This window comes from Tubulanus polymorphus, chromosome 7, assembly GCF_964204645.1.
Source record: "Tubulanus polymorphus chromosome 7, tnTubPoly1.2, whole genome shotgun sequence".
Lineage (NCBI taxonomy): Eukaryota > Metazoa > Nemertea > Palaeonemertea > Tubulaniformes > Tubulanidae > Tubulanus > Tubulanus polymorphus.
In genome coordinates this window covers 5,319,188-5,345,558 of record NC_134031.1, presented here as the reverse complement: position 1 = coordinate 5,345,558, position 26,371 = coordinate 5,319,188, and the positions used below count along the sequence as shown (strand labels likewise).

The window sequence follows — 26,371 nt, the reverse complement described above, 5'->3', positions numbered from 1 at the left end:
TGTAGTGTATTCGATTTATTCAACATGGCGACCGAATAGTGAATGGAACAGAAAGTGAACGAAATTATTCTCAAAATCTAGATTTAATTTCTAGGTAGGTCCAAGCTGAGTGATTTTTGTCTCAAACTGTAATCGTGTCCATTAGATTCGTTCATAATTGTGGACGTTTCACTAAAAATCTGTTTGGCAAATAAGTTATGGGTGTAACTAAATAGGGTGGCAAAAACAGCAGGATTGAATCGTGACACACCACACTACCGACTGACAGACAGTGACACATTCTATTCACACCACACCTAATCGTGTTTTTAATCGAAGTGTCCCATCTCTGTTTGCCAATATGATTAAGTGATCTGGGCTGGTGTGGTACATGGTTCATTAAAGCACTATAACCATTTTTACAAATTTTGACCCCACAACGTTTGTCTTACCTGGATCGTAACTCTAATTAAACTAAATCCTAACCTACCAGTAACCTAACGCCGTGTTGTAATCTAACACCAAGCCCTATGCTGGGATTCCAACTGCAAATGAAACCTTGATCATGGACATCGTTATAATTTGTATTTTCACTTAAGAAGAAATTCAAGTGAATAGTGGGGCTAGGCTTATAGTGATGATAGATCACAATATTGTGTAGAATTTCAACAGAATATCTTTGGCTACATGAGAGATATCCTTAGACCAAAGACAAGCCAGTATCCCGGGGTTTAGTTATGATCGTAGAGCATAGTTAGCCCTAGTTGATGTAAAAAGCTTTTCGAAGTAGAGAATTTTATTTTCTCTAGCAAGACCTAGATAAAAGATGACACAATTATACAATGATAGTAAAGAACGCTACAAGACGAGACAAGTTAGCTGTATCCAATAGAGTTCTGGGTCCAGTTCCACAGTTCTGAGTTAAGATTTGACTCAGAGTTAACTCATTCAAAATGAACTAATTTTAACTCAGAGTTAACTCTAACTCACAACTGTGGAACTGGGTCCTGGGGGGCTTTGCGAAAAATCGATATTTTTCACTGGGTCTACATGTTTTTCAACATAATCAATGAAATCTTTATCTTCCAACATTTGCAGAAGGTGACGAAGCGTTTTTCCGCCTTCTCGAATTAAACAATCAAGATGCCGAGCACGACCGTGAACTTCGACGAGGCCGACGTCGTCAAGATGATTTTGGAATTCTTCCAAAACCGCGACCTGAAGATAACGATGTTGAACCTGGAACGCGAGTCCGGCGTCATCAACGGACTGTTCTCCGACGACATGCTGTTCCTGCGTCAGTTGATCCTCGACGGCCAGTGGGACGACGTCGTCGACTTCATCCAGCCGCTCAGTTCGGTTGAGTCGTTCAACATGAAGAAATTCCTCTATGTCATCTACAAGCACAAATACCTCGAATTGCTTTGCATAAAATCCGAGGGCCCGATGCCGAACAGCGAGTTCACCGTCGACGAAGTCGTCACGTGTTTGAATGCGCTCGAGCAGTACTGCCCGAGCAAGGACGAGTACAGCACGCTGTGTTTGTTACTGACGATGCCAAAAATCTCCGATCATTCCGAATACCAGCTCTGGAACCCGAGTTCGGCGCGCGTCGAATGCTTCAAGGATATCCACGCGTTGACCGAGAAGTTTTTGCCGTTCGACAAACGCGTCGACGCGAAGTTCAGCGCGTCGAAGAACGACCGTCTGGTGCAGTTGCTCGTCAAAGGCTTGATGTTCGAGGCGTGCGTCGAATTCTGCCAGCACAAGGCGACCAGCTCGGAGGTCGACAGTAAGACGATTAAGATTCCGCAAGTGCTGAACGGCTCGCCGGTCAGCGACGCCGATTTGAGCTTGTTGTCGTGGTTGGAGAGCATTCCGCACGAGTCGTTCTCGTGTCCATTCGAGCAGAAAGCGTTGCACCTGGACGCGCGGCCGTTCGCGAAGCCGACGCTCGAGGCGTCGTGGTCCGAGCAGATTCTCGTGACGCCGATCAAGCCGAAGATGTTCCCGCACTCGGCGATGCCGACGTCGCGCCAACGCTCGAACACGGCCGAGTTGATGTCGCGTTCGTTGATGCCGCAGCTGGACGGGTTGGGGTTCGGTTTGGCGCAAGCGCGGCGTTCGCCGTTCGGCAGCACGGGCGATATCAGCCTGATGTCGCGGTCGTTCGCCGGGTTCCACCTAAACACGACCGGTAAACGTAACATTATGAACACGTCGGTCGATAAACTGTTCAACGATCCGAGTTTGATTATGAACGATACGCCGCCTCCACCGGTGAGGGCGCCGGCGTCTCCGCCGCCGCCGACGATGCCTCCGGCGGTTTCGACGTCGGCCGAATCGGATAGAACCGACGGAAAATTGGCGCCGACGCAGAGTTTGTCACCGCGGCACAGTATTACGTCGTCGAGTTTGCGTTCGTCGACGACCGATTCGACGAGAGATTCGAGCGCCGAACTTTACAAAGAGTACCAGCGACAAAAACAGCAGCTGCAAGAGAGACTCGAACAACAGGAGAAACAACGAACGGAAATGCAACAGCAGCTGATGGAACTCGAGAAGCAATCGTTGGCGACGTATCACGGCCCAACGGATAATCGATACATTGAAAACCAGCAGCTACAGCAACAGCAACAGCAGCTGCAAGCGAGTAGCAAGAGTCTGAAAACGTCGTCGTCTTCTAAGTCATCGATCGAAGGAGGACAAGGTAAAAAGAATTGTTGATATATGTTTAACTTTGCGGTGGCGCTTCCCAGTAAACTTCCCGCGCGGCTGTCGGTAGATTTAGAATCGGAAAAGGACCCGGTTCATAAAGCCATACTCGGGTCGGACTAGATCCGATCCGGTCTTAAGAGAACACTCGTGTCACATCACGGGGTGAAATACTCGATCTCAGGTACACTCAGGTCATCTGAGATCACGATCAAGTCATGTGATGTATATACATCAGTGTTCATTGGCTACGACCAGGTCACTTAAGATTCGATGAGTAGAAACATTTGCCGAATGTGCAACTTTTTTGAACTGTAGTTGGTCAGCAAGGCTGCGAACCCTAATCATGACTTTTTCTTTGGAATTAATGGATTTCAGACTATATTCGCTTTTAGGCAAAAGCCGCCATCACAAGGAGACGATTTGGTCCGTGACCAATTAGCATGTTCATGCAATACTAAATAATGCTAAAACGAAGTGAGTCAAAAACGGGCCAAAAATGCTCTTGTGATTGCGGCTAAAGTTTCGATCTGCAGCCTGGACCGCCCCCCCCCCCAAGTATTCGACCAATTATTAAATTGCTTTATTGTTCAGCCCTCATATGGGTTGAGGACTTAACCTGAAACAGTTTTGATCAGAAATGAATAGGGCCTAACTCAACAAACAACGTCGACATTTTATCGACACACTTTCCAAAAGTGATTGTCCAGACTTAACGACAAATATGGTATAGTGATGGACTGACCTAAACTGTGTTAGTCTTCCTTGTACCCCTCTCATTCAGGGTTCATGGGTCTAAATCCTGGTGGTGCAGCAAAGTTTCTTGGTCAAAGCTTCTTCTCTGGCTTCCCGTTCCCTTAATATGGGAAAAGAAACCCCTGATCGTCGTAATACTACACATGGGGTGTGGACATAACCCACAATTATGAAGAAAAAAATTCTGAGCCATTTTCGTTCAAAACGTCACTATCTTAGTTTTTCTAAACCAACACATGTCTTAAGATGGCTTGTTCCAGGCCGCAGAAAGTAATCCCGCATACGTCGATGGTTGTTTTTTTCTCAATTTTACACGTGTTCATTTCATTGTCATTGTTATTATCATTTCTAGGTGTATCTACCACTACTACTACTGGCAGTATTCCCCAGCCCGCTATCGCTGCCGTCAATACGCTCAATTCCACCAAAGTCGAATCCAATTCTAGTTGTTCTCTACCTCAAACCCTCGCTAGCACCGGCGGTCACGTTCAACCACCGCCGGTACTAGATTCGAAACAAGCTGTGATAAATAATCGCGCCGACTACCCCGAACCAGTCGGCGATGAAATATTCAATATATCCCCAATCCGTCCGCCCATCGATAGTTTATTTCAACGTTTAGATTTTTCTTCCGCCGATGTCGGAGGTATGTGTTGTTTTTGTTTTTTTTTCTAAGAATGACTGACACCTCCCTCGTAGGTTCGCCAGACCTGACAACTAAGCCTACAAACCATTTGATGGCAGGTTCAACTCAATTACATTTGAAATAGATTTCGAAGTCAAAATCATTTCCAATTAAACTGCTGTTTTTTTATCTTAAATTATAGTTCCCATTCTTGGTGAAAACTGCCTCAAATGGAAGTACAGTCAAATCTCTTTTCAATCTACCCCAAGCGACTTTTTTCAAAACTCCTTATATCCAGGAATGACTGCTCTGTAGGGACCCTGACCATGGATGTATAAACTTATTTTATACATCCATCACAGGTACTCTAAAGATGCATTGCGTAGAATCGAGATTTCAGAACTTGAATTGACGCGTTATACCGAGATTCAACTGTTCGTTAAGTAGTCAGGTCTGGTTCGCTCTACTCTTTTTCTGCACTACTAACTGCTGTCTCTAACCCCGGTGTTTCTGTTCGGTTGTATATTACCAGGCTTCGAGGCTGGCACGTCTAAACCCCGCCCTATCGGCCCCGTGAAAAGTGCCGGCATGAAATCGTCACGAGAAGGAGGTAGGACTCATCGTGTTAGGCTTCTAGATGTTTTTCGTGCTTCAGGTATCTATGACCTTCCACGCATGGTTGTATCTTTCGTTGCAAAAATATCCCACTTTATTTAAGACCCTTCAGGAACCCGCAGGAACCCTGAGAGTAATTTTTTACATCGAAAATTAAGGCAAATTGGTAGGGCCTAAATGATTTGGCCGGGCCTAAGTCTGAAAGTCGAAACAGTGCAAAACCGGTGTGCAATAACTCGTGGACAATAACTCATGGACGTATATATCATAGTTTATATGTCCGTAGACCTAACCTCTTCCTATCCTTACCTGTGCATATGGACCCAGTTTCACTGATCTCAAATTGTAATTTTGCACTAGAGTTAAGACACGGGAAATAAGCTAATTTCAAGTGAAACGAAGCGGAGATCTCTGAACCTGGGTCCTATGTATTAATACAGTAGACACTGCCTTACATGATACTAGTCTTCACAGTAAATTGCCGAACTCAGTGAATTTTACTGAAATTTGTTTGAAAAACCGCTTTGTTTTTTTCTCTTGACTCCTAACGCTACAGATTAAGGCAGAGTCTACTGCGGTGAATGTGCATTATTTCAACTTATTTCTGACTTGGCCGATGATTCGATATATTTACTGCTAATAATTCCTATTTGGATATCCCTATAAAATCCCACTATGTCAAATCCCCTGTAAATATCCTTCAAATTTGATTTCACAACAAAATTCAACAAAATATGTCAATATTCCTGTGTTGAAAAATTTTGATCGATTTCAAAAATTTCAAATTCTCTGTGGTGTCACTCACAATATCAACCTTGGATAATCTGTGACTTATATCAAGCTACATTCATAGAAATGAAATTATTCTGTGATTTCAGCAAGCTACAAGCATCAAAAATGACATTATCGTTGTTGTGAAAATTTCTATGGAGAAATATAGTTTAATAAGTAATATTATAAAATATCTATGTACATTTGTATGTATTCCTAGATATTAGAACGATAACCACACTCAAACGTGGTGAACGGATAATAAGATAAAAACCCACTATTTACAGATTAAAAGAATTTAAAAACAAGAATTGATGATGATCTCTAGGGTGAGATCGAAACATCGTGTCTTATATATATTTTAGATTGAATAAATAAATTCTTGTTTTTAAATTCTTTTAATTTGTAAATAGTGGGTTTTTATCTTATTATTCCTAGATATTGTTGTAAAAACATTACCTAGCTTTTATCTCTAAGTTTTATACTTGATAGAAAACTAAATTTGGGGGATTTTTACCTAGGGGGGATTATTACTTGGGGAAGGTAGTATTCTGGAAGGGTCTACTGACAACTCTAAATTTAGTGCGCACTTTTCTTTCGGCCATTCGCACCATTGCGGTATAAACCTACACACAACGTTTTAGAATAGTAGAATTCAAGAAGTTCATTTAATCGTAGTCTATTTCATATTTAGGTTAATGTGTTTTTACATGGTTTTATGCATCTACCTGCTTAAGTGTATTATGATTCGAATTGTTTGATGTTTTATTTCGAGTTAAACATCCATTTCAATTTGTCTGACACATCAAAAGATTATCAGTTTTATTTATCAGTAAATGAAGCCTTCAACAAAAGTGCCTTTGTATATATATATTAGTATCATTAGTCTGTAGTTGGCTTGGTGTGCACTGTTTATTTTGCTCATGCTCGATATTGTTGTGTCAGTGCTGCTGCCTGGTGGTAAAATAGTGTACTAGTTTTATTTATGGTAGATATTAAGCTTGTGGTAGAATAGGCGAATCTTTAGCCGCGTAATTCGCTAGTGATTGATTTGGGAGATCAATTTTGACGCATTTAGGCAAATTTGGCATGAAGAATGATTTGCGGAAGGAAATCACTGAATAAATGAAAGGGTAGCCACTGAAAAATTCTGGAAAATTCAGGGAATCAGAAAAAATCAGAAAAAGCTAGAAAAAAAATTGGCGAAGATTCAGGGAATTTCATAAATTTTGCAAAACACCTGGAAAACTCAGGGCATTCAGATGTTCTATTGACCACGTGTTTTTTTGCTATACGCGATTATTCATGAATAATGAATTAATGATAACATTTTAAACCAAGAAATTCCTCCATTCACCTGCCGATTCACTCAGGGAATTTTGTGTTATAGCATAGAAAAATCAGGGAAAACTCAGGGGATTTGTAAATGGGGGAAAGTGGCCACCGTGAATTATCACATGACTCGGTACACATTTTTTTTGCGTATCCTGTTAGGGTGGCACATTGGGCTGAATAAGCAATTGCCGATTAAAATCAATCTGGGGATATATAGGATGATATATCTTAAGTTTACTTATTTTTTGTCTATGAATTCGTCGCCTTCGTTTAACGACTAACGTAGAACGTGAATAACAAAATAAATTGTTCATTTCAGATCCGAATCGTAACATGACTATATCGGACGCGTCGGACAGCAGTTTACAAGCCTCATCTTCTGACAACAGAATGAAAACAACAATGAAGGTAAAAAAAGGATTTACAATTTGCCATTCAAACCATTCACTCGATACACTAAACAGTGCGAAGTAAGTCGCTTCAAGAACCTTAATTCACAGGCACTAATTTGACCCTTGCTGAAATTAAGCTCGGGCCTGGTCCGACGTTTTTGGTCAGTACAATCAGGCACCGGTCTTGGCACCCGTGTGAACAGTTGTTCCGGGGCAAAACTGATTGCATGATCGTGGCTTATGTTTTTTTATGCGTGTAGGCCTAATGTTGATCAATGTTATTAAGATTTAATTAGGGCAAACTCGTTTGGTAGAGTGACTTTTATGGCTTCGACTTTTTGACTTCATCAGATCTCTTTAGAGATACGAAAATCTTTAAAGATATTTCCTCTGCTTGCTTCACCAACTACCTGTCTAACACAGTTCTGTCTCACAACTCTGTCTTTAGGCTTGGGATGGTGGTTTTTTTTTTTTCATGAGAGTTGAGAATCAGCAAAATCAGAAGGGGGACGTTTTGTGAGAATAAATTTAAGCAAATTACACCGATTTGAACATTTTACTGAGGTGAATGGAATAATAATTGGAGTATACTGTACTCGAAGGCTTCGAGGAACATTCGTTAATTAGGACCTCATTCATATTAACTCAATGTTGAAATCAGGCAGTGTCTGTTTATTATACTGTGTTGCCTATGAGTTGTATTTTATGTGGCAGACACTAATTTAAAGGAACCCCTACCATTGCGGAGGTTTAGCCCCCCTCCCTCGTTATTCAACGACAAATTTAACTCCATAACCAGCTCTGATATTTCTATTGAAATCGTTCATGCCTGAATGAAAAGACATTTCTATTGGATGTAATTGGCTTGGAAATCATTTCCTACAAAATTTGTATTAGGCCGATTTTGTCCGGCGTTCTGCGGTGATTTTTTATCCTGAATTACTTCCTTTGGCAGCAATTTCAATGACGAATATTTCATTTCAATATGCTTTTCCACTGAATGATATTTTCTCTATCATATTTAACCCATCTATCCGATACCGATACTGTTTTATCTGCCCCAGTACACGGCAATAATACCAGAGGTAAAAATGCCATAGGTAACACTGCCACAAGTAAAAATGTCCCTGGCTGTTTGGGGAGGGTTATTAGGTCTAGATTGTGTTAAGTTTTATCCAAAACTTTACTGGTTGTAGAACCATGGACTCGTTTTTGGAGACCATGGTAGAACTAAGCACGAAATGGCATTGATTCCGCCAAATGGCATTGATTCCGACTCTCAGACTGGGCGGGTACTATTGCGTAGGTCAGGAATTATTAAGAAATCACAATACGCTGAAAATTATGATATTCAAGGCGAACGACATTTTAGGAGAACAAATATCGTCATCGTCTATTCGCATTTCAAGTGTTTACGTTGTTGTATGAATACGATCCGCAAAACTAATTACTGTTTTATTCAATCATTTCACGAACTGAATGCGTTAAAAATAATAGTCCTCTATTTGACGAAAACGCTTTCGGTAAAAGACTTATAAATGGTATTCTATGTTTGTTCAAACGACCGACTACATGAAATGTATTTTAGTTTAGTTACAGTACGCTCTAAAACGTCTAGCGCCCGCGTGTAAAAGCCAGACGCGGTCGAGAACGATATTAACAATCGAATATTCGAGTCTTTGTGCGTTTATTTTATTGTTTTGTCGTATTTTTCCGTTTCGGTAAAAACTGGTCTTTCTCGCACGTAGACATTGTATTATTAGTCTAGTACTTCCTTATAACGACGACCAGTTCAGCGTGTACTACCGCGATCTCTGCTATACAGCGAAGAGACCCACTCACTCTCTCTGCGTTAGAATGAGAGGACTTCGACGATATCTGTATGGATATTACGTTGCTGGATCTTAGACGACGCTTTTTAGTGTTGATATTATCGAAGAAATTCGCCGTGAAGAGTACTCGTCCATCCGCTCGACGAAGCGACGATATTTAGATAGTAACGGATACGTAGATTCGTGAGTCGTTGACTTCCGACGGCGATCGAGTTGTGACAACCAAGACGCCGCCTGTCATATACAACATGTTGAAACTGCGAAACCGGTAATTTCGAAATCCTCTAAATACGTACATCTAACCGGCTCGGATTCGAAAAATTTCTACCATCGATATTGTCGGCGAAAAAAAAAAGTTGAAAACATGGTTGAATATCACAACGGCCATCATATGCGTTTTATGATTCATTTAAACGGCATGAACGATAAGAATTACATATTTCAGGTAAGACCGATAAGATAAACGAGTATACCTTAAAAGAAATATAGCGGAGCGTAAAGAGTCAGTGATTTCTGAGTGGTATTTTTGAAACTTATTGAGTTTATTGAAATGTCAAAGGTTAATTAGGCAATGCTTGGATGCAATGCTTTCTACGTGTTACTCTAGTCCAATTAAAGTAGCGACTGATTTAAAGAGATTTAAGATTTTGACTTTGAGATTATTGTCTCATTGGGTAAGGTGCGTGTATAGGTAGGCTCGCGACTGCTCGCGACCTGACACAATCGGTTGCAACCCGGTTGTAAAATGGCCGCTTCGAGTGCCAGTCAGTCTCAGTCAGTCATTAGAGCATTAGAACATGCGTAATTCACCGGCGTCACGAGGGTCCGAACATTGGCAGGTCTTCACGTGACATGACAGGTCGCGGGGAATTGAGTCGCCAAGGCCGCGACCTCTGCCTGCCTTGAAATATGACCTGGTTAGGACTCCAAAAACGGACTGCCTATTTACAAAGAAGATATTACTAGAATATATATATTTGTCAACATAATCTTGATTATATACCAATGAGTGTCATACATGTTCATAGACTTGTGAATAACAATAACATACCGTAATAAATAGTTTGTTAGTCTATTAGGTAAAGAAAACTATGAGATTTTAGCTATTAATGTAGAGAATATGAGGGCGCCCGTTGATGGTTAATAGTCTTTAGCCGAAACATTGCTCAAATATATACTCTTCTATTCTAGAACTTTACATCTTGGCTGTGAGGATTTCTCTCATTAGAATATGACAACATTTTAATTAGATCAGTCTCAAATGACATACACACAAAAATTGCAGACGCCAGAAACTTTTAAAATTGTTCTTTCGATTGTTAGTATTTCAACTAGTTAAAAAGACGGTCTTTTGGAAAATCAGACCGACGGAAAATAGTTAAAGAGAATAAGCATTATTGCCAGGGCATATTCGTGTGTGTGACTGGTAAACACATTTTGTCTCATGATCCTCTACAAAGCTTTAGATAAAGCCGCGTCTCGGCATAATGTCGTTGACAATGTTAACAACGCTCGCTGAAAAAATCAGGGTCAGATCGTGTACGTCGATATATTTGAGCTCTCATTGATCGGAAAACTTCATGAAATACGCATTTCTTTTATGTGCGGCAGTCGCTTATAAAGCTATCAAATTTCCGACGAAATTTCTAGTCAACCGCATTTTACCGGTGCCGACTGGTTACAATTTTTGGAGCGCCATTGTCGAACCTGAATGTTAATTTTTGTTTCAGTCTATGTTTTTTGCCAACCAAAAATATCGCGTATTCGAAATGAAACTGAAATTGAATGCATTTTATGCATGATTTTTGATTTCAAAATTTTTTTAGTTGTAATAATTTTGTTTTCAGATTTGTAGGTAGTCGGTTTTTATTATCAAAAAATCTATTCTCCACGTCAGAGTTTGGTAATTCTACTATTGAAGCCATTAGCACTCTATTACTCCTCAGAATATCTGGGGCCGGGTTTTAAAGACTGGTATTACCTTTAACCCGGGGGTTAACTCGATTCATTATCAATTGAGTTAGCCCCCGGGTTGAAGGCAATACCAGTCTATAAAACCATGCCCGGAAAACCTAATTTTCAGTTGATTTTAATGTATTACAATTTGGTGTTATTTTGTAGTAAATAGTCAAGGCTTTCATATGATAAAATATTTGATGAGGCGGGCCACCGAAATCGTGTCCTTTTGGCCCCCGAAATTCATCCAGACTTACTTGGATACAAGTGAACGCTCGGATCTGTCATGTTCCTACCCCAAATACTCGAGAATTTTCAAATAGGAAAATGTCGATTTCTTTACGGAATTTTGATGCCTTTGGTGGCTAGTTTATCCTAAGCTATTGGGTTCGAATCTCACTGAAACCATTTCTCTGTAGCAGACGGCAAAAGAGTCGGGGTCAATTGTAATTTTCTTCAACGTTTTGTATTTTTCAGCATGCCGATAATAAGAAGCCGCAGTTTATTCCGGTCACTCGGTTCGAAGATCAGCAAGCGATACGTTCGGTCGCGTTTCACCCGAGCGGTAACTACTACGCGGTCGGTTCCAATACGAAGGTTCTGCGTGTTTGCACATTCCCAAATGTAGCCGAACTTAAGTAAGTTCTCGAGCATTTGCGATCGTCTCCATTTCATATCACGGCCCGGGGTTGTATCCCTCCTTTTTGTTTTCCGCTTTGGACTTAAATCCTGGCGATCGTTTCCTTTCCTGTAAACAATCTTCCAACTAGTTAGTTACTTAGTCGTTGGTGGTAAGTTTGTATAATCGGATGGGCTTATACTATGCAGTTTGTGAAAATATCCGATCATGAAACTAAACCGTAGACAGGTTACTGACTATCTTCCAACCAAACTGAACCGGCAAACGACTGATTGGGGAAAAAATTTCGAGATTTGATCTCGGGACCACTCGGTTCCAAGAGGAATACTATACCAGCTAAGCTATCGAGTGGGATTTTATGTATTGATTTATATTTGATACTATTTAGTGTAGTTTGTTAATTCTCAACATAAATTTCAAAAAAATCTGTTAAGAACATATTTCGGAGAGAATTTAGTTGACTTTCTGCTGCAACCTTGAAATGCCTTAGTTTCTGTTGAAAAGAATGAAGGCGAATTACAAATAGTTTAATGTTCTTGTCTGAATAATAGAAGAGAATATGGGTGTTTTGCAGATACATGTACTAGACCCATTCCTTGTTTTTAGTCAAGGTTTAGTTGCGGGTGTGGGGTAGAATCTGGAAATATTTAGGGCGCTTTAACTCTAGAACTACGGAACTCGTAGCGAGTAATTTTGTACGATGGTATTGATGTTTTGCAGAGATGGACACCTGACTTCTGAACCGAACATCGTATACAAGTCTTCGAAACATCACAAAGGCTCGATATATTGCGTCGCGTGGAACGAGTTGGGCGACTTGATCGCCACCGGTTCGAACGATAAGACAATCAAGATGATAAGATATGATAGTCAGACTCATCAGGCAGTCGGTAAGACTTATTTTTGGCAGATGATCCTTGATGTTATTTGATGACATTTCTGTCCATTACTCTTCTGTATTCGAAAAAGTTAACACGATTACCGGGTAATATCATTTTTCCAAGAAAAAATGTTTTTATAAATTGACAATATAGGTTTGTACGTAATTTTCAATAATCCTAAGGGTCTTTAGAAGTCGTCATTTTTCATGCATGATTCCAATAGGGGTGGCTCCGAGAATATTATAATCGCAACATTCCAAAGGCAAACCCACACAAAGCTGGAAAACATAGATGTTTGATCTTGGAAACATTGTTTCCCGAACCATGTTCTGCGTTTCCCTGCATCCTATGTGGTTTAAGATATTGATTTCACCATCACGGGAAAAGTCATCTAGTGTTCAAAACGGTGGTCTTATTTTCGCAGGTCCTGAAGTAGAATTGAATCACCACGATGGAACAGTCAGAGATATGGTATTCATGCAGGATACAAGCAATAGGTCGTCGTTATTGATCAGTGGTGGCGCCGGCGATTGCAAAATCTATATAACCGATTGCGAAACTGGGACGCCTATTCGAGTTCTATCTGGTCATTCAGGTAAACGCATTATTATCTTAACCCTCCAGTGCGAAGGGATTGGTTTTTATCTCTTAGATTTTTTGAACTTTTCAATTGATTGGAACTTCATAGTCAGAAGTTGACGCATTCGTGGCCGGCTGTGAATATACTTGTACTTCCGGTTCTGTTGCCAGTGCCACTATAAGTATATACTTAAAGATTCTTAATATTAGCTGTTAGATATTCGCACTGTGGCCCCCCCGGGGAATGACACAGTTCCTGATTGGCTGGCAATGTGAACTAATTCTACTTCATTCTCATTGCCCATTGGTCAATATCGAGCAAAGGCTGTCTATGTAACAGCTCCAGTGCCAACCTACAAGTGTATTTGTAGTGATAATTGGGGATGGCGCTGTATTTATTACTAAGCTTGCAACGCACGTGTTAAACCCACAATTGAGTAAACCGTATTGAACATATCGTATTCTAAATTGCTGATCAAACCGTTTTGATAACTCTAACAGCTCATATGACGACTGCTGGTGTTTATGTATCTAATGTTCAATTACAGGTCACATATATTCATTACATACGTGGGGTGGATGTATGTTCGTCAGCGGTTCACAAGATAAAACTGCGAGATTTTGGGATTTACGAGCGTCGACTGCCATTAGTGTGGTTCCTAGTCCGGGACAAGGTACGTGAAGGTTATACCCGACTATATACAGGTAACATAGAAATTCAAAGATACGGTTTGTTGGCATCGTACTAAAACTGGATTTATTCATCAGTTCTCTACCCTAGAGCGCCGACGACAAGGAGGAGGTGGCAAAAAAATATTGAACCATATAAATGACCTTAGAATTATGTTCTGAAACGAAAAAAAAGAATAAAATGAAATTTTGGGGAAACAGAAAAATCAGGAAAAACTATCAGGCAATTTGACAAATTTTGCAAAAAAAAGAACATGGGGAACGCAGGGAAATTGGACATTGACCACGTGTTTCTTTATTTAATTCATGCAAAAGGGTTAAATTGTATTTTGCATTTTCTACCAAGAAATTTTTCCATTCAACCTGACGAGTCACTGGGGGAATTTTGTGTTATAACATGGGCAAAATTCAGGGAAAACTCTGGGAATTTGTAAATTGGCGGAAAGTGGATACCCTTTTATAGTAGAGACCTTACTTGATTCTGATCATTTGTAATCAGTGGAATTACCAGGATAATCCGGTGCGAAATCCAGATCAAACATCGTATTTTGCAGACATGTATGTGTAAATTAAGCAGTAATTTCCACTTCAAACTAAAATTGGGATTAAACTGATTTAGATTAGGCAGAGTTTTCGGTATTAGCAACTGAAAACAATGATCTAGGCAGTGAATGTGTTAGCCATATTGGCGGTATATGACTAAAGTTTTCTACTCTATTTGCAGGAAGTCCGTTTGCGTCGGTTTGCGTCGATATGTCCGGTCGGTTGTTAGCGTCGGGTCACGAGGACACGTCGTGTATGTTGTGGGATATACGCGGCGCAAGAATGGTGCAAACCTATAAACCGCACGCGTCCGACGTGCGATCGGCGCGGTTCTCACCGAACGCTTTCTATTTACTCACCGGTTCTTACGATAATAGGATTATGCTTACAGATTTACACGGTAAGTCGGTGTGATTCGTGGTTCGAAGCTAGTCTACTGTGTACTACTTTTTGGAAAAAATTTCTTAAGGCCCTGATTTTGCCTACTTTTCACAATATCACATGGAGACGATTTGGCCCGGGTCAGGCCTGAGTCAAATTTGGCCCGTGCAGAAAGTGCATTCACATGTAAACCACTCACTTGATACTACAAAATGCTTATACAAAGTGAAGTGAATCACTTCCAGAACCAATTGCTATTCGCACGCAACCATTTGTCCCGCACTAATATTCCGCTCTGGCCAATTAGGCACATGCCCATTTAGCATCCATGTGAGTGGTTGTTCCGGGCCAAGAACGCTCATGTGATCGCGACTAATACAAGCTGAAAAGTGTTTTACTTTTTGACTGCAAGCCATATTAAAAATGTTTGTCACAGCATTTGTATTTGTGATGTACTAAGAGTTGATCAAATAATCAGAAGCCAAGCACACATCAATTCTGGGCAATTAAAATTTCCTAGTACATGAATGATGTAAGTGATTTGTATGTAGATTATTGTTGTGGTGTGACGAATGATGAGCTGTTAGAATGTCTATCATGAGCGCAATTCACTAAAAAAGTGTTGTACTTTTTCCACACCAAAAGTCCTTACTAGCTTTAAAGTGTTACTACTACAAACCGTGGTTGTATATTCGAATTTTATGATTGATAATTCTTTTGATCTGATTCAGGAGATTTGACTCAACCCCTGCCGCGAGTCGTCGTTGCCGAACACACGGATAAAGTGATACAATGTCGCTGGCACCCTCAACAGTTAGCATTCGTGAGCACGTCCGCGGACAAAACCGTCACGTGCTGGGGCCTCCCGGTCGTGTGAATAGGTTAGTGTACACGGTTTACGTTGCATCAAAAAATACAGTAGACTCAGCCCAATCGCTCTATTCAGTAATGCCGTACAATTGTGACATCATTTCTGTTAATTTTCACCTTAACTGATAAATCATGATGGCTCTTCGCCTACAACACTGTTTTAGACAATACCATCGATCTTCTATCCCTGTTGGTGAATTATTAGGCCCTATGTTACTACTTCTGTACACTCATGACCTAAATTGGCCGTAGTATGTCTGGTACATCATGTAAGGAAGCAAACCCTCAAAGATTCGCTACGGTCTGATCAAAAGAAATTAATAAAGCTGTTCGGACGCCATTAGGCTCAATAATTCCCTATTTTCATCCATTGATTTTTGCTTTTCTTCAAACCTAATTTGGTAGAAAAATGGTGCCCAACTGTTGCACTTTAGGCAGAGTTTACTGTATGTTCAAACGCTTCGTTGAAACTGAAAATATTTTTCTCAATCTATCATTTCAGGAAATCTCGATGTTAATAGCATTTAGAGAAAAGAAATTATATATCGCGTCTATCTTCGGTTTGTTATCGACTTCAGTCTTAATATCGCGCCGTTTTATTACAAGATCTGAATTCTTCTGTTCGAAGAAGAATTAGTCGAAAGCTTTAACTATTATGATATCATCATCGCCCGCCTAGAATATCAGAGCCTCGCTTGCCAGTGTAAACGTCGTGGTGTATATAAATTAGTTTCATCGTGTACATTTTAAAGTTGTTGTCGTAAGGAAAAAACTTTATCTCTCAATACGGTTAGAAAAAGTGAAAATATCGCCAATGTACGGATGATCGGTTTCGCCTGTTAGCTGATAAATTGGAGATTAGTCAAAATAAAAATAAACTGATGTTTACTCCAAAATTAGATTTAGACAGTGCCTGCCTCGGAGCTCGTGGGCCGGATAGACATTATTCCGTGGCAGTCGGAGCAACGATGAGTCGAAGTCACAGGAATATATCGGAGTAGGAAGGTTTAAACGTTTAAACGTTCTCTCCTGTGTTATGTGATTATCGGAGGCGTTCTGGCTGCATTGTTAAGAGTTAGCCGCGTCGTTATAGCTCTGATTCTGAATATGCTCGACGGTATATCGTAACGTGCGCGTTCGTTCGTTCATAAATGTTCGAAAGACCGGTATGAATATCTGTAAATATGTAAAAATATAGAATTTAGAACTACTGTGCTTTTCAGTTCCGAACTCATTCCGACGAGGGAAGGTTGAATTATTGTTGAAATTGACGGACAGGGAATGTACTCGTGCACGCGTCTTGTTGAAATTCAAACCGACTCGGTTTCACTCAAAACTAACTAGGTGTAAAATTCTAACTTATTCAAGATAAGATCTACTATAGATATAAATATATATATATATATATAGATATATGTATGATTGTACTCTGTAAATAGATTCTTGTTGATTCTTGATTCGGATATAAATGTTTTAAGAAACGTAAACAGTAAGTCGAAACTCTTCGTCGATGATAATACCGCGCGCTCGTTAAACGTGTATCTGCCTTGATTTCTGTTCAAAGCCGGTCGATATAGCAATATCATCACATCGTAAGACATATATATGTATATATATATATATTTATTTATTATTTTGTATACATTCTATTCGTATTGTGTAACTGTGAAGTCATTTTAAGTACGGTATCGGTTGGCGTCAATATTTTCAAAGATATTTGAAGGGGCTACAGGGGATATTTGCAGATAGGGTCGTTTTGAACGGATAATTGCATAGTAAACCGTCAATGATTCGGGCATTTTACGTAACAAATTAGTATTTATTGTATGCTAAATGCCTCTCAGAGTCCAGGCACGGTTTAGATATCGTGCAAATGAAGCAGGGCCGGTTTAATGTACTGGCCCCGGTTTCACAAAAAGGTTTAATTCTAAAAATCGATTTAGGCCTGCAACGTTTTTGTGAAACTGGGTGCTGGTATTATCTTTAACCTAGGGGTTAACTCAATTGAGAATGAATTGAGTTAGCCCCCGGGATAAAGAAAATACCTGTCTATGAAAAACCGGCCGCTGGGTTTTCTGTATGTATCGTCAAAATTGTTAATGTACTGATGAGAACTTTACGATACTGAGATTTGTCGATGAATAGTAGGTACAAAAGTAAATCTGTTTGGTGTTAATCTAAATACTGTGCACTTCTTTCTCAAGACTTTCTTGGAAAGACTCGATTTTCCGAATCGCCATCAGGTCAGTTCGGCGAAATATTTACGTCCAATCAAGAATTCACTGTCCAGCCGCAGTCGTTGTACGGTCAAACCTTAATGACGTAAGGTCAATTGAGTCATCTGCAAATGTAGGAGACTCTGCCTTATTCTGGGCTACCTCCCTGTTAACCCTTTCAGTGCATCTACACCGCAGTGCGGTGTATAAATCTGTGAGGGATTTTGCTAGTACACTGCACTGCGGTGTATAGTGCGGTGTATTGGTGCGATTATGGCAACACCTGTCAAACATAGTGAAATAATAGTAACCAACAATACACTGCACCGCAGTGTAGACACACTATGGTGGTATTCAGGTTATTCAACATACTAGGGTGAAATTTTTCAAAATTTTCAAATAATCTCGAGCACTGAAAGGGTTAAAATTGAGACTTACCCTAGATATATTCTAGTACCGAACTGGTAATGGCGAACTCTCTAAGTACGATGTATATAACTAGACTTCGTAAATTTTGCCAAATCGTTTGAATACCGAGTAAAAATTTCGTAAACGCCGAGCGAATACATTTCGACGCAGAAAAAAGGAGCCTTACCGTCGTTAGATCGTGTAGTACTCTTGTAGAAGTAAAGTATTAAACGCATGTATATGTGGTCAATGGAGGTGATGTTGTGTATTTTTCGCTTATTATCAACTATATTAATGTCCAATCATAATCTGTGATCTTTTAACATATATGTATATGAAATAACGGGCGTTCAGCTCGCTATATATATATATATATATATATATTATTATATTATTTGAACCGATGATATCCATTCGGAAAATCCTCTTATCGAAACAAGTTGTTCGTACTTCGTATTTTACAGTACACCAGTAGATTAGATTACGTTTCTATGAATGGGTAACTATATGGATTTAATGGTGTGAATAATAGAATAATTTAATGGTGTTGAATGAAATAGGCGATAATTGTCTTGATTCTCATCCGAATAATGAAATAATGAGTATGAGGCATTCGAGAATGTGATGGCGAGTCAACTGCCACTGGCCCCTACCTCAGTAGACCGAGCGCGCAAACATTTGAAAATTGGAACTTTACGTAGCCATTATTGAGTTGATAAAGCCTATGGTAAAATTGATAATTCGATTGGGTACTCGCCTCGCTGCACAAATGGCTGCACAGTCTTAAGCCTAGCGCACATCGACACTGCGATTGGAGACAACTAGTTGCTACCGAACGATTACCCCGCGCACATCGAAATCTAGTTACAACCGGTCAGTTGCAGCAACTGCATGGCGCGTGTCGATCGTCGAAATCCAGAGCGCGCACATCGACGGATATGACTGCGATTGAGTACAACCAGTTGCTCAAAAGTAGAACATGGGCAACTGGCTGGAACTGGAGATAGATCGACGCTTACCAATCGTAAGCTCGCTCACATCGACACATTCAAGCAACTGATCGTATCAAGCCAGTTCCTCTCATGCGCCGAAAACTGCCTTGCAACTAGTTGTCTCCAATCGCAGTGTCGATGTGCGCTAGGCTTTATAGCGCGGACTGATATTAACTTGAAGCCAGTGGTTTACTCGATTCAATGTCACTTGGGTTTAAATTAAAACTTATTTATAAAAAACATCATCTTCCGGTCTGCTGAAGCAGGGTTTTATATCCCGGTAGTTTCATCAACACCATGTTCAAAATCTGTGCAAGAATGCAGGATGGGCACTTATATGTAATATCGTTGACTGAATGAAAAACACGTGATACTTGTGTTAACATTTGAAAAAATGAATCCCTTTGGAAAACCATTATTTCATGCAATTAGAAGCAAAGCAAGCTGTCTACGTGTCCCTAGTGTTGCGTATTGCTTTTGAGCACGAAAATATATAGTGCGTACTGTGATAACAGTTTGAGAAAATGCAAACGACATTAAAGCTTTTTCTACGTAAAATGTGAAATGTAATACGATAATTCCGTGGTGAATATTCTAAAGAAATGTCTATCTGTGAAAATTGTATCATCTTCACGCGGAACGATCTGCGAATCTTTTATTTTATAAGTAGAACTTGTAGACTCGAACTGCAAACAGGAACGGGGTCCTTTACCTTACACAGTGAGAGGCATTTGATGAAAAATTCAACAACATTCAATCCTTGGGTTTATCGATATTCGCGAGGTACCTATCGACGATAGTGGAAACGTGCCGATGATTTTGGACAACGTCGCCTAATTTCTTCTATTTGTTCATTGCCAATTTTTGGTCTTAGAAAAAGTCAACGTTGTGGTTCAGAAATGTTTCGACTTTCAGGAACCCCGGGGGATCGATGTTGTTTGGATTAGGTTTTTTGGGGCATCGAAAAATCTGCTCGCTGCTGCAGTGTAGTTTTTCTTTCATTCGAATGAAAATTTGGTGAAGGCAATGAATCACGTCTGAACGGACATCTCGAAATCGGCATTAGAAGTATTTTTCCGAATTGAACAACAGCGAAAAAATGCGCCGCTTTTTTCATTTCCACGTAACATATAGTAATCGATATCGATACGAATTTGAATGCAATACGAATAATGATTAGTACTTAATTAAGTTATTTGTTTCTCCATATCTGATCAGAAATTATTATTAGTTTTAAGCATGAAATCTAGGTATTTATCAATATTATGATTGGTTAACTATTTTTACTAATTTCATAATGTTCATGCCTCTATAAGTACAACACGTAATATTATTATTCTATAAATATATATGTATGCCTGGCACACGTTTAAAGGTGCTATTAGTTGCTATGAGTTTTCATTGGAATTAGTGCCTGATTTCACGAATCTTCCAGTTATTTTGCCTGCTTCATCGAAATACTGTTTGTTAAATTGTCAGCTAATTTCATAGAGAAAATAAATGTGCCAATGCGTCTCTCGAATTCAAAATCGTTCGCTTTTCTGATATCGTTTGTTGGCTGTTACGTTTTTCCACTCCTCGTTCAAATCGTGGATTCTAGAGTCCATGGACAAATCTTGCCATCTGTCCCTTTTCAACCACTGCCGAGTTGAGGTCTATAAGACCTAATCTAACTACACACCAAGCCGTTCATTACGATCCTCCGGAGAACATCTGACGATTTTATGCCAGACCCCTTCCATATAGCAATTTTATTGCTTTTTGGCATTTTTAGAAAATTTTTATTTTGATTTTTTTTTTGGAAAATAGGTCTGACGAGCGCCGCACCTACGGCGACATCAGTCGACCGGTCAATCCTATTGTTGATACGATGCATCTCGCACAGCCAGAAAAGTTTTTTAACTCCGTATATGTAAGAGATAATGCAATCATCCTTTTTTTCGTGAGTTTCGTTCGAAAAAGCCTCCCGATTTTTATTCAATATTTCTGGGAGCAATTGATGAAGAACCTGTCCGTAACTGTTCCGATGTGAGCAGAAAGAAAATGAATCAGGTGATTGATCTCAAAGTTCGCATGCATCCGCTTCCATGAAATATGTTTTTTTTTTAAATCCTGGACATGCCAGCTGTACCTTCGACGAATCATATTGATCCCAATGCCGAACGAGCCACCCGAATATTGGGTGGAACGGTAATCAATGTTTGCTTCATGTATCATTTTCTGCAAAATCAACATTCGGTGGATCGACGACATGCTTGATATTGTGGTGCTAGATTATTTTGTGCAGGATTTGTTGCGACATTTTATTGATTTGGACTTTTGGCGTTTGTTCACAACGAAAACCCCTGACAAGTCTCTGTCGGAAAACTCTCAGCGTCGTGACATATACGAAAAAATTTATGCAGAATACAAACTGCCGAGGAATCGTCAATATGCGGGAGAGAAGTGGCCACAACATACGTGTAAAGAAGTGAACGATCGGGGTTCTATTAACACTGATTCTGAAGCCATTCACTTTAAACGCCAACAATAAAATCAAACTTCCCAACTTATTCCAACAGTCGCAGAAAGCGTACGGTATTACGAGTACCAGATAGACAAAAACTATTACAAGTAAGGTTTTACTGGCTTCAATCGTATGACGGCTAGTGTTAAACGAGACATCAATACGTGTTCTACTCCCTCGGCGAATTCTAGCAGTTGCCACTGATGTTAAAACTACAATCAAAGCTGGGACTATATCCCGAACGAACACCGCGACAGATCTGTACGTCTGAATAACTGAGTCATCGCCACTTTTACTGCAGTAATAGAACGGGTAAGTTTGGTTGGTGAAACCACGTGTTTGCACACTGATTCTAGTGATTATGGACAAATCGCAGTTGAACAAAAGCGACCAAATAACGACAACGGGTATGGCATATCTACGCCGAGTTACGGCGAAATGTTTCATGTGAAAAAAGGGAAAACGAACGGAGACAAATCGTTCGATAGAGATTATGACAACAATGTAGTTAGAAACAGCAATAGATTGGTTGTAGAGTGAAGTCTCGATTAAACACATCGGAATCGTTCGTTCTATTGAACTATAGAAACAGTACCAATAATAGTAAACTGACGGACATGTTACTTTGCCCATTTCACATTCGAACGCGATCCAACTTCTGCATTTTGGGTAATATCCTAATTCGTAGATGATGAAAGTAACCATTGTGTTGGCGAATCGTCTTAATTTCAACAGCACGACAAGCTGATCTGAAAGTGCGAGAGATATTAGATAAGGGAACGTGTAACGTACTGACTGATATCTGCGACATTTTATCAGTAAAATAAGAGTAAGAAAGTTAAACACGCTTCCCAGTGGATATATGTACAATTCTTTGGCGAATTCGATGCGTTTATAAACCTTGTAATTACGAATGAATTGTGCGAAAGCTCTAATAAACGGCGGTGGCGGCACGAACAGCCCCGGCGGTCTAGAAGTAAGATTTCTCATATTAGGATTAAGATATTACGTTGAAAACGGATCGTAATCTATATTCGAAGTTTTCTCCGTAAGAACCGATTCAGGCGGTTCAGATCAGCGCAGGTTCTCCGCGCAGGTCTCTCTGGCGCGCTCCGTGTATAATTACAGAGAATGCATTCCATTCTTGTATCTAACGCATGCTCTTGTATCTATATACAATTTCAATGTACGCTGCCTATTTTGTTCCGTATAGATGTTACTCTAATTGCAGGGAGGACGAAACACGCTTCAAATAACAGGGCAGAATATACGTATATCCATAGCTGAAGCGATTTTGGTTGAAATAACTTTTTGCGGCGAATTGATTTTTATGAACAACTAAAATACGTACGTATACAAGTTCAAGGTTGTCATCTCTGGAAGGGATGCATTTTTTAGTTTATTCCATGCGTGGAAAAATTCCAACAGAAAAATAGACGCAATGCGGTGCATTCCGAGCAAGCTTTAGCAATATGACAGAATCAAATTAATTCGTTCGGTGAAGAACATTCGGCCAATCCTCCGTAACGTAATTGAGATTTGCGGCTTCCATCCAGCAAACTAGTTCTTTGTATACAGAGGCTTGAAAAATTTCTTTACACGGCAAAAATAGGGGGTGCGCGCCGATCCGCCCCTGTGGATGCTTGGGAAAAAGTACGTGACACTGGAATTACTGAATGAATGAATGAATTAGTGCGTTGTTGCAATCTAAGATGGCCGCGAGCGTGACTGATAACCGGAAGCAGCAACTGACCTGCATTACGCTAATGTTGCTGACGATTAATTTCGTCTTTATTGTGACGTCATTTCCGTCGGTTATCTATCTGCTTTTTACGGACTCGTTTTTGACTTTGTTAGCCGTTAAAAATTATGCCGTACATTTCTGTGGCTATATTGTTTTACGGGACGAAAATTTCGCATGGAACTGAATATATTGTGTGCTGCTCATCGAAAATGCCCACACGAAAAAATATGAGATATATAAACAATAATTGTACTGTGGTAATTAGTAAGAATAGCTTTAACTAATTGTTCAATCTAGTCAATGTTTACGATACCTTTACATCATATTTTTTTCAGTCCAAACTCTCGAAAACCATATATGCACCGCTATATATTGTTACTCTAATTTGCATAACATTTTCTCTCTCTTTTTTTCTCGCTTTTTGTTCTTTTGTCATGATTGTTATCTACTACAATAACAGGTTACTAGGTAGACGTTAAATCACATTATCAAATTAAATAACCTTTCATGTTTTGTTTATCTTCGTTTCGGAGATTCGTCAACGGGGATGAACGAATCAGTGATTTAGTTATTTATGAACGCAATTTTTCATCACAAATCAAATATTTGTGTATTTAGAATTCGCGTGTTTGTTCGGGGGATGAACGCGATTTGACGATGAATCAATAGAACGAATAATAGAATTTCCTCAAAATGCGTCACCAATTAATAGGAGAGTAATTACTTCATCTATCAGGTGAAAACGCATTTGAAGCTTTTGATCGGGATATTCGGCGTTAAGTTTTCACATGTTTCGATGAGCCACAACTGAAACGAGTGCGACTTTGGAACAAGAATCGCTCTAATCGAAAGAATCGAAAAACCAGTGCGGAGTTTGAAACATGGTGAGTGCCATCGAAATATCCATCGACATAATGGACTAAACATTCATTGAATTTAACGTCTTAACAGTCAGATTTTCTCCGGGTAATAAGTACGTCTCGAAATGATAATCTCAACCGATGAAATTGGGGTGATGATTGTAATTTATGGAGCGCCGTTTGTGTTATTATTCGGTATAGTTGGAAATACGTTGATAATCGTAACATTCAGCAGTAAACGACTTCGTTACAAAAGCTACGCTTGGTTGTTCATTTGTTTATCAGTTTCTGACTCGGGATTTCTGGCTACCGGTCTGGTGAGGCGATGGACCATCTTCTATTACCATTTGCGATACGATTTTCGCGACGAGAACTCGATAGTGTGCGTGGCGCACACATTCCTTACTCATTACTTCGTGCACGCTTCGCCTTGGATGTTGGTTTTGATCACGATCGAAAGATGCGTATCGGTAGTCGCTCCGATGCGCGCTAAAATAATCTGTTCCCGAAAACGAATGGTCTACGCTTCTTTAGTGGTTATGTTTCTAGTATTTGCCATCAACTCACATATGTTTTATGGGAAACGCATTCAAAGCGGCTACTGCCACGAACGTGAAGGAGTCTATGCAGTTTTCTGGTTCCGGTATTGGTTGAACATAGATCTAGTAATAGCCAGTGCAGCGCCATTCGCGGTACTTCTCATCTCCAACGCCGTCATTATTTACTTTCTAAAACGAGCCGAGTCTCGCCGAAAAACCCAGACATCAGCCGTCACCAACACCTCGAAAAAACCGGTCACCAACAGCATCACCTTAATGCTCGTCGCAACAAATTTCATTTTTCTCGTGACGTCATTTCCGTTCAACGTGTGCCTACAACTAGATGACGAGTATGTTCCTATTCTGGTCCACGCTATTTTCGCCATGTTACTTTACGTAAACTATGCCATAAATTTCTGGCTGTACTGTTTTACCGGACGGAAGTTCAGAGAAGAGTTGATCGTTTTATGCGGCTTTTGCCGTCGAAAAGGTCGGGTGCCAACCGCTGACAATACTACAAGACGCCTGGAACAAGGAGAATCCTCAGTGCGATTTTAAAAGACATCACTACGTCTTAATTCTGGGTGCTTTGGAGATTGGTCTCGGAGAATGAAAGTGATTTTTGGAATTAATTTTATCTCATCGCATGTATATACCGGCGCTTGAACAAATATATTCGGTGAAAACAATTTTAAGATCAATCATTTATTCATGTTGCATTTGATAATGATCATAAATCATAACAAAAAACCGATAAAATTCAGTGTCAAATGGTAAACTGGTAATAATTGTCATCGAAAGGCAATAATTAGGTAACATTATTTCAGTGGTTTTTACGGGATTGCAGCAAATCGACAGACGGATATATGACTGCAGAACAAGCAGGACCTTCAAAAGTAAATAAAGTGTCGTATTCGATCCATTGAACGTCTACGAATACCAACCGCTTGAAGGAAAATGGCCGAATTAACTGCAGCTGATGAGATTGGTAGGAAGATCGTAGTTTATGGGGCGCCGTTTGTGCTATTATTCGGTCTAGTTGGAAATACGTTGATAATCATAACATTCAGCGGTAAACGGCTTCGTATTAAAAGCTACGCTTGGTTGTTCATTTGTTTATCAGTTTCAGACTCAGGATTTTTGGCTACCAGTCTGGTGAGGCGATGGATCTTCTATTATCGTTTGGAATACGATTTTCGCGACGAGAACTCGTTAGTGTGCGTGGCGCACGTAGATCTTACTCATTTTTTCGTGCACGCTTCGCCTTGGATGTTGGTTTTGATCACGATCGAAAGATGCGTATCGGTCGTCGCTCAGATGCGCGCTAAGATAATTTGTTCCCGAAAACGAATGGTCTTCGCTTCTGTAGTGGTAATTGTTCTTGTACTTGCCATCAACTCACATATGTTTTATGGAATACGGATTGGAACACCTGCCACGCATGGCGGCCTCTGCCACGAACGTGAGGGGGTCTATTCTGATTTCTGGAACCACTATTGGTTGCACATAGACTTAATAATAGCCAGTGCAGCGCCATTCGCGCTAC

The 26,371-nt window shown here is 40.0% G+C and overlaps 2 protein-coding genes across 4 annotated transcripts; both read left to right on the top strand.

The window, feature by feature from the left end:
- Window positions 1-16: 16 nt before the first annotated feature.
- On the top strand, window positions 17-16,958 carry LOC141908739 (WD repeat-containing protein 47-like). Of its 3 annotated transcripts, XM_074798909.1 has the most exons (12): window positions 17-94; window positions 1,078-2,689; window positions 3,803-4,096; window positions 4,608-4,730; window positions 7,116-7,204; window positions 11,454-11,614; window positions 12,337-12,506; window positions 12,922-13,092; window positions 13,625-13,750; window positions 14,491-14,709; window positions 15,422-15,571; window positions 16,063-16,958. In XM_074798909.1, exons 2-11 carry the CDS (start codon window positions 1,123-1,125, stop codon window positions 15,565-15,567), a joined length of 3,066 nt encoding a protein of 1,021 aa, XP_074655010.1. In that variant the 5' UTR covers window positions 17-94; window positions 1,078-1,122; the 3' UTR covers window positions 15,568-15,571; window positions 16,063-16,958. The 3 variants fall into 3 exon arrangements, with proteins under 3 accessions (XP_074655010.1, XP_074655012.1, XP_074655011.1); XM_074798911.1 differs by lacking the exon at window positions 3,803-4,096 and having other exon boundaries at window positions 4,608-4,685; window positions 16,063-16,956; XM_074798910.1 differs by lacking the exon at window positions 3,803-4,096 and having other exon boundaries at window positions 16,063-16,956.
- A 7,483-nt stretch (window positions 16,959-24,441) lies between these two features.
- On the top strand, window positions 24,442-25,383 carry LOC141908549 (neuromedin-U receptor 2-like). The gene has a single exon (XM_074798646.1). It carries the CDS (start codon window positions 24,442-24,444, stop codon window positions 25,381-25,383), a length of 942 nt encoding a protein of 313 aa, XP_074654747.1.
- Window positions 25,384-26,371: the final 988 nt, after the last annotated feature.

Excerpts from the sequence above, each read along its gene's own strand:
- LOC141908739 (XM_074798909.1), top strand. The coding sequence starts at position 1,123 with ATGCCGAGCACGACCGTGAACTTCGACGAGGCCGACGTCGTCAAGATG. Across the intron at positions 2,690-3,802 it reads ATCGATCGAAGGAGGACAAG|GTGTATCTACCACTACTACT; the intron begins GTAAAAAGAATT and ends TATCATTTCTAG. Across the intron at positions 14,710-15,421 it reads TATGCTTACAGATTTACACG|GAGATTTGACTCAACCCCTG; the intron begins GTAAGTCGGTGT and ends GATCTGATTCAG.
- LOC141908549 (XM_074798646.1), top strand. The coding sequence starts at position 24,442 with ATGATTGTAATTTATGGAGCGCCGTTTGTGTTATTATTCGGTATAGTT.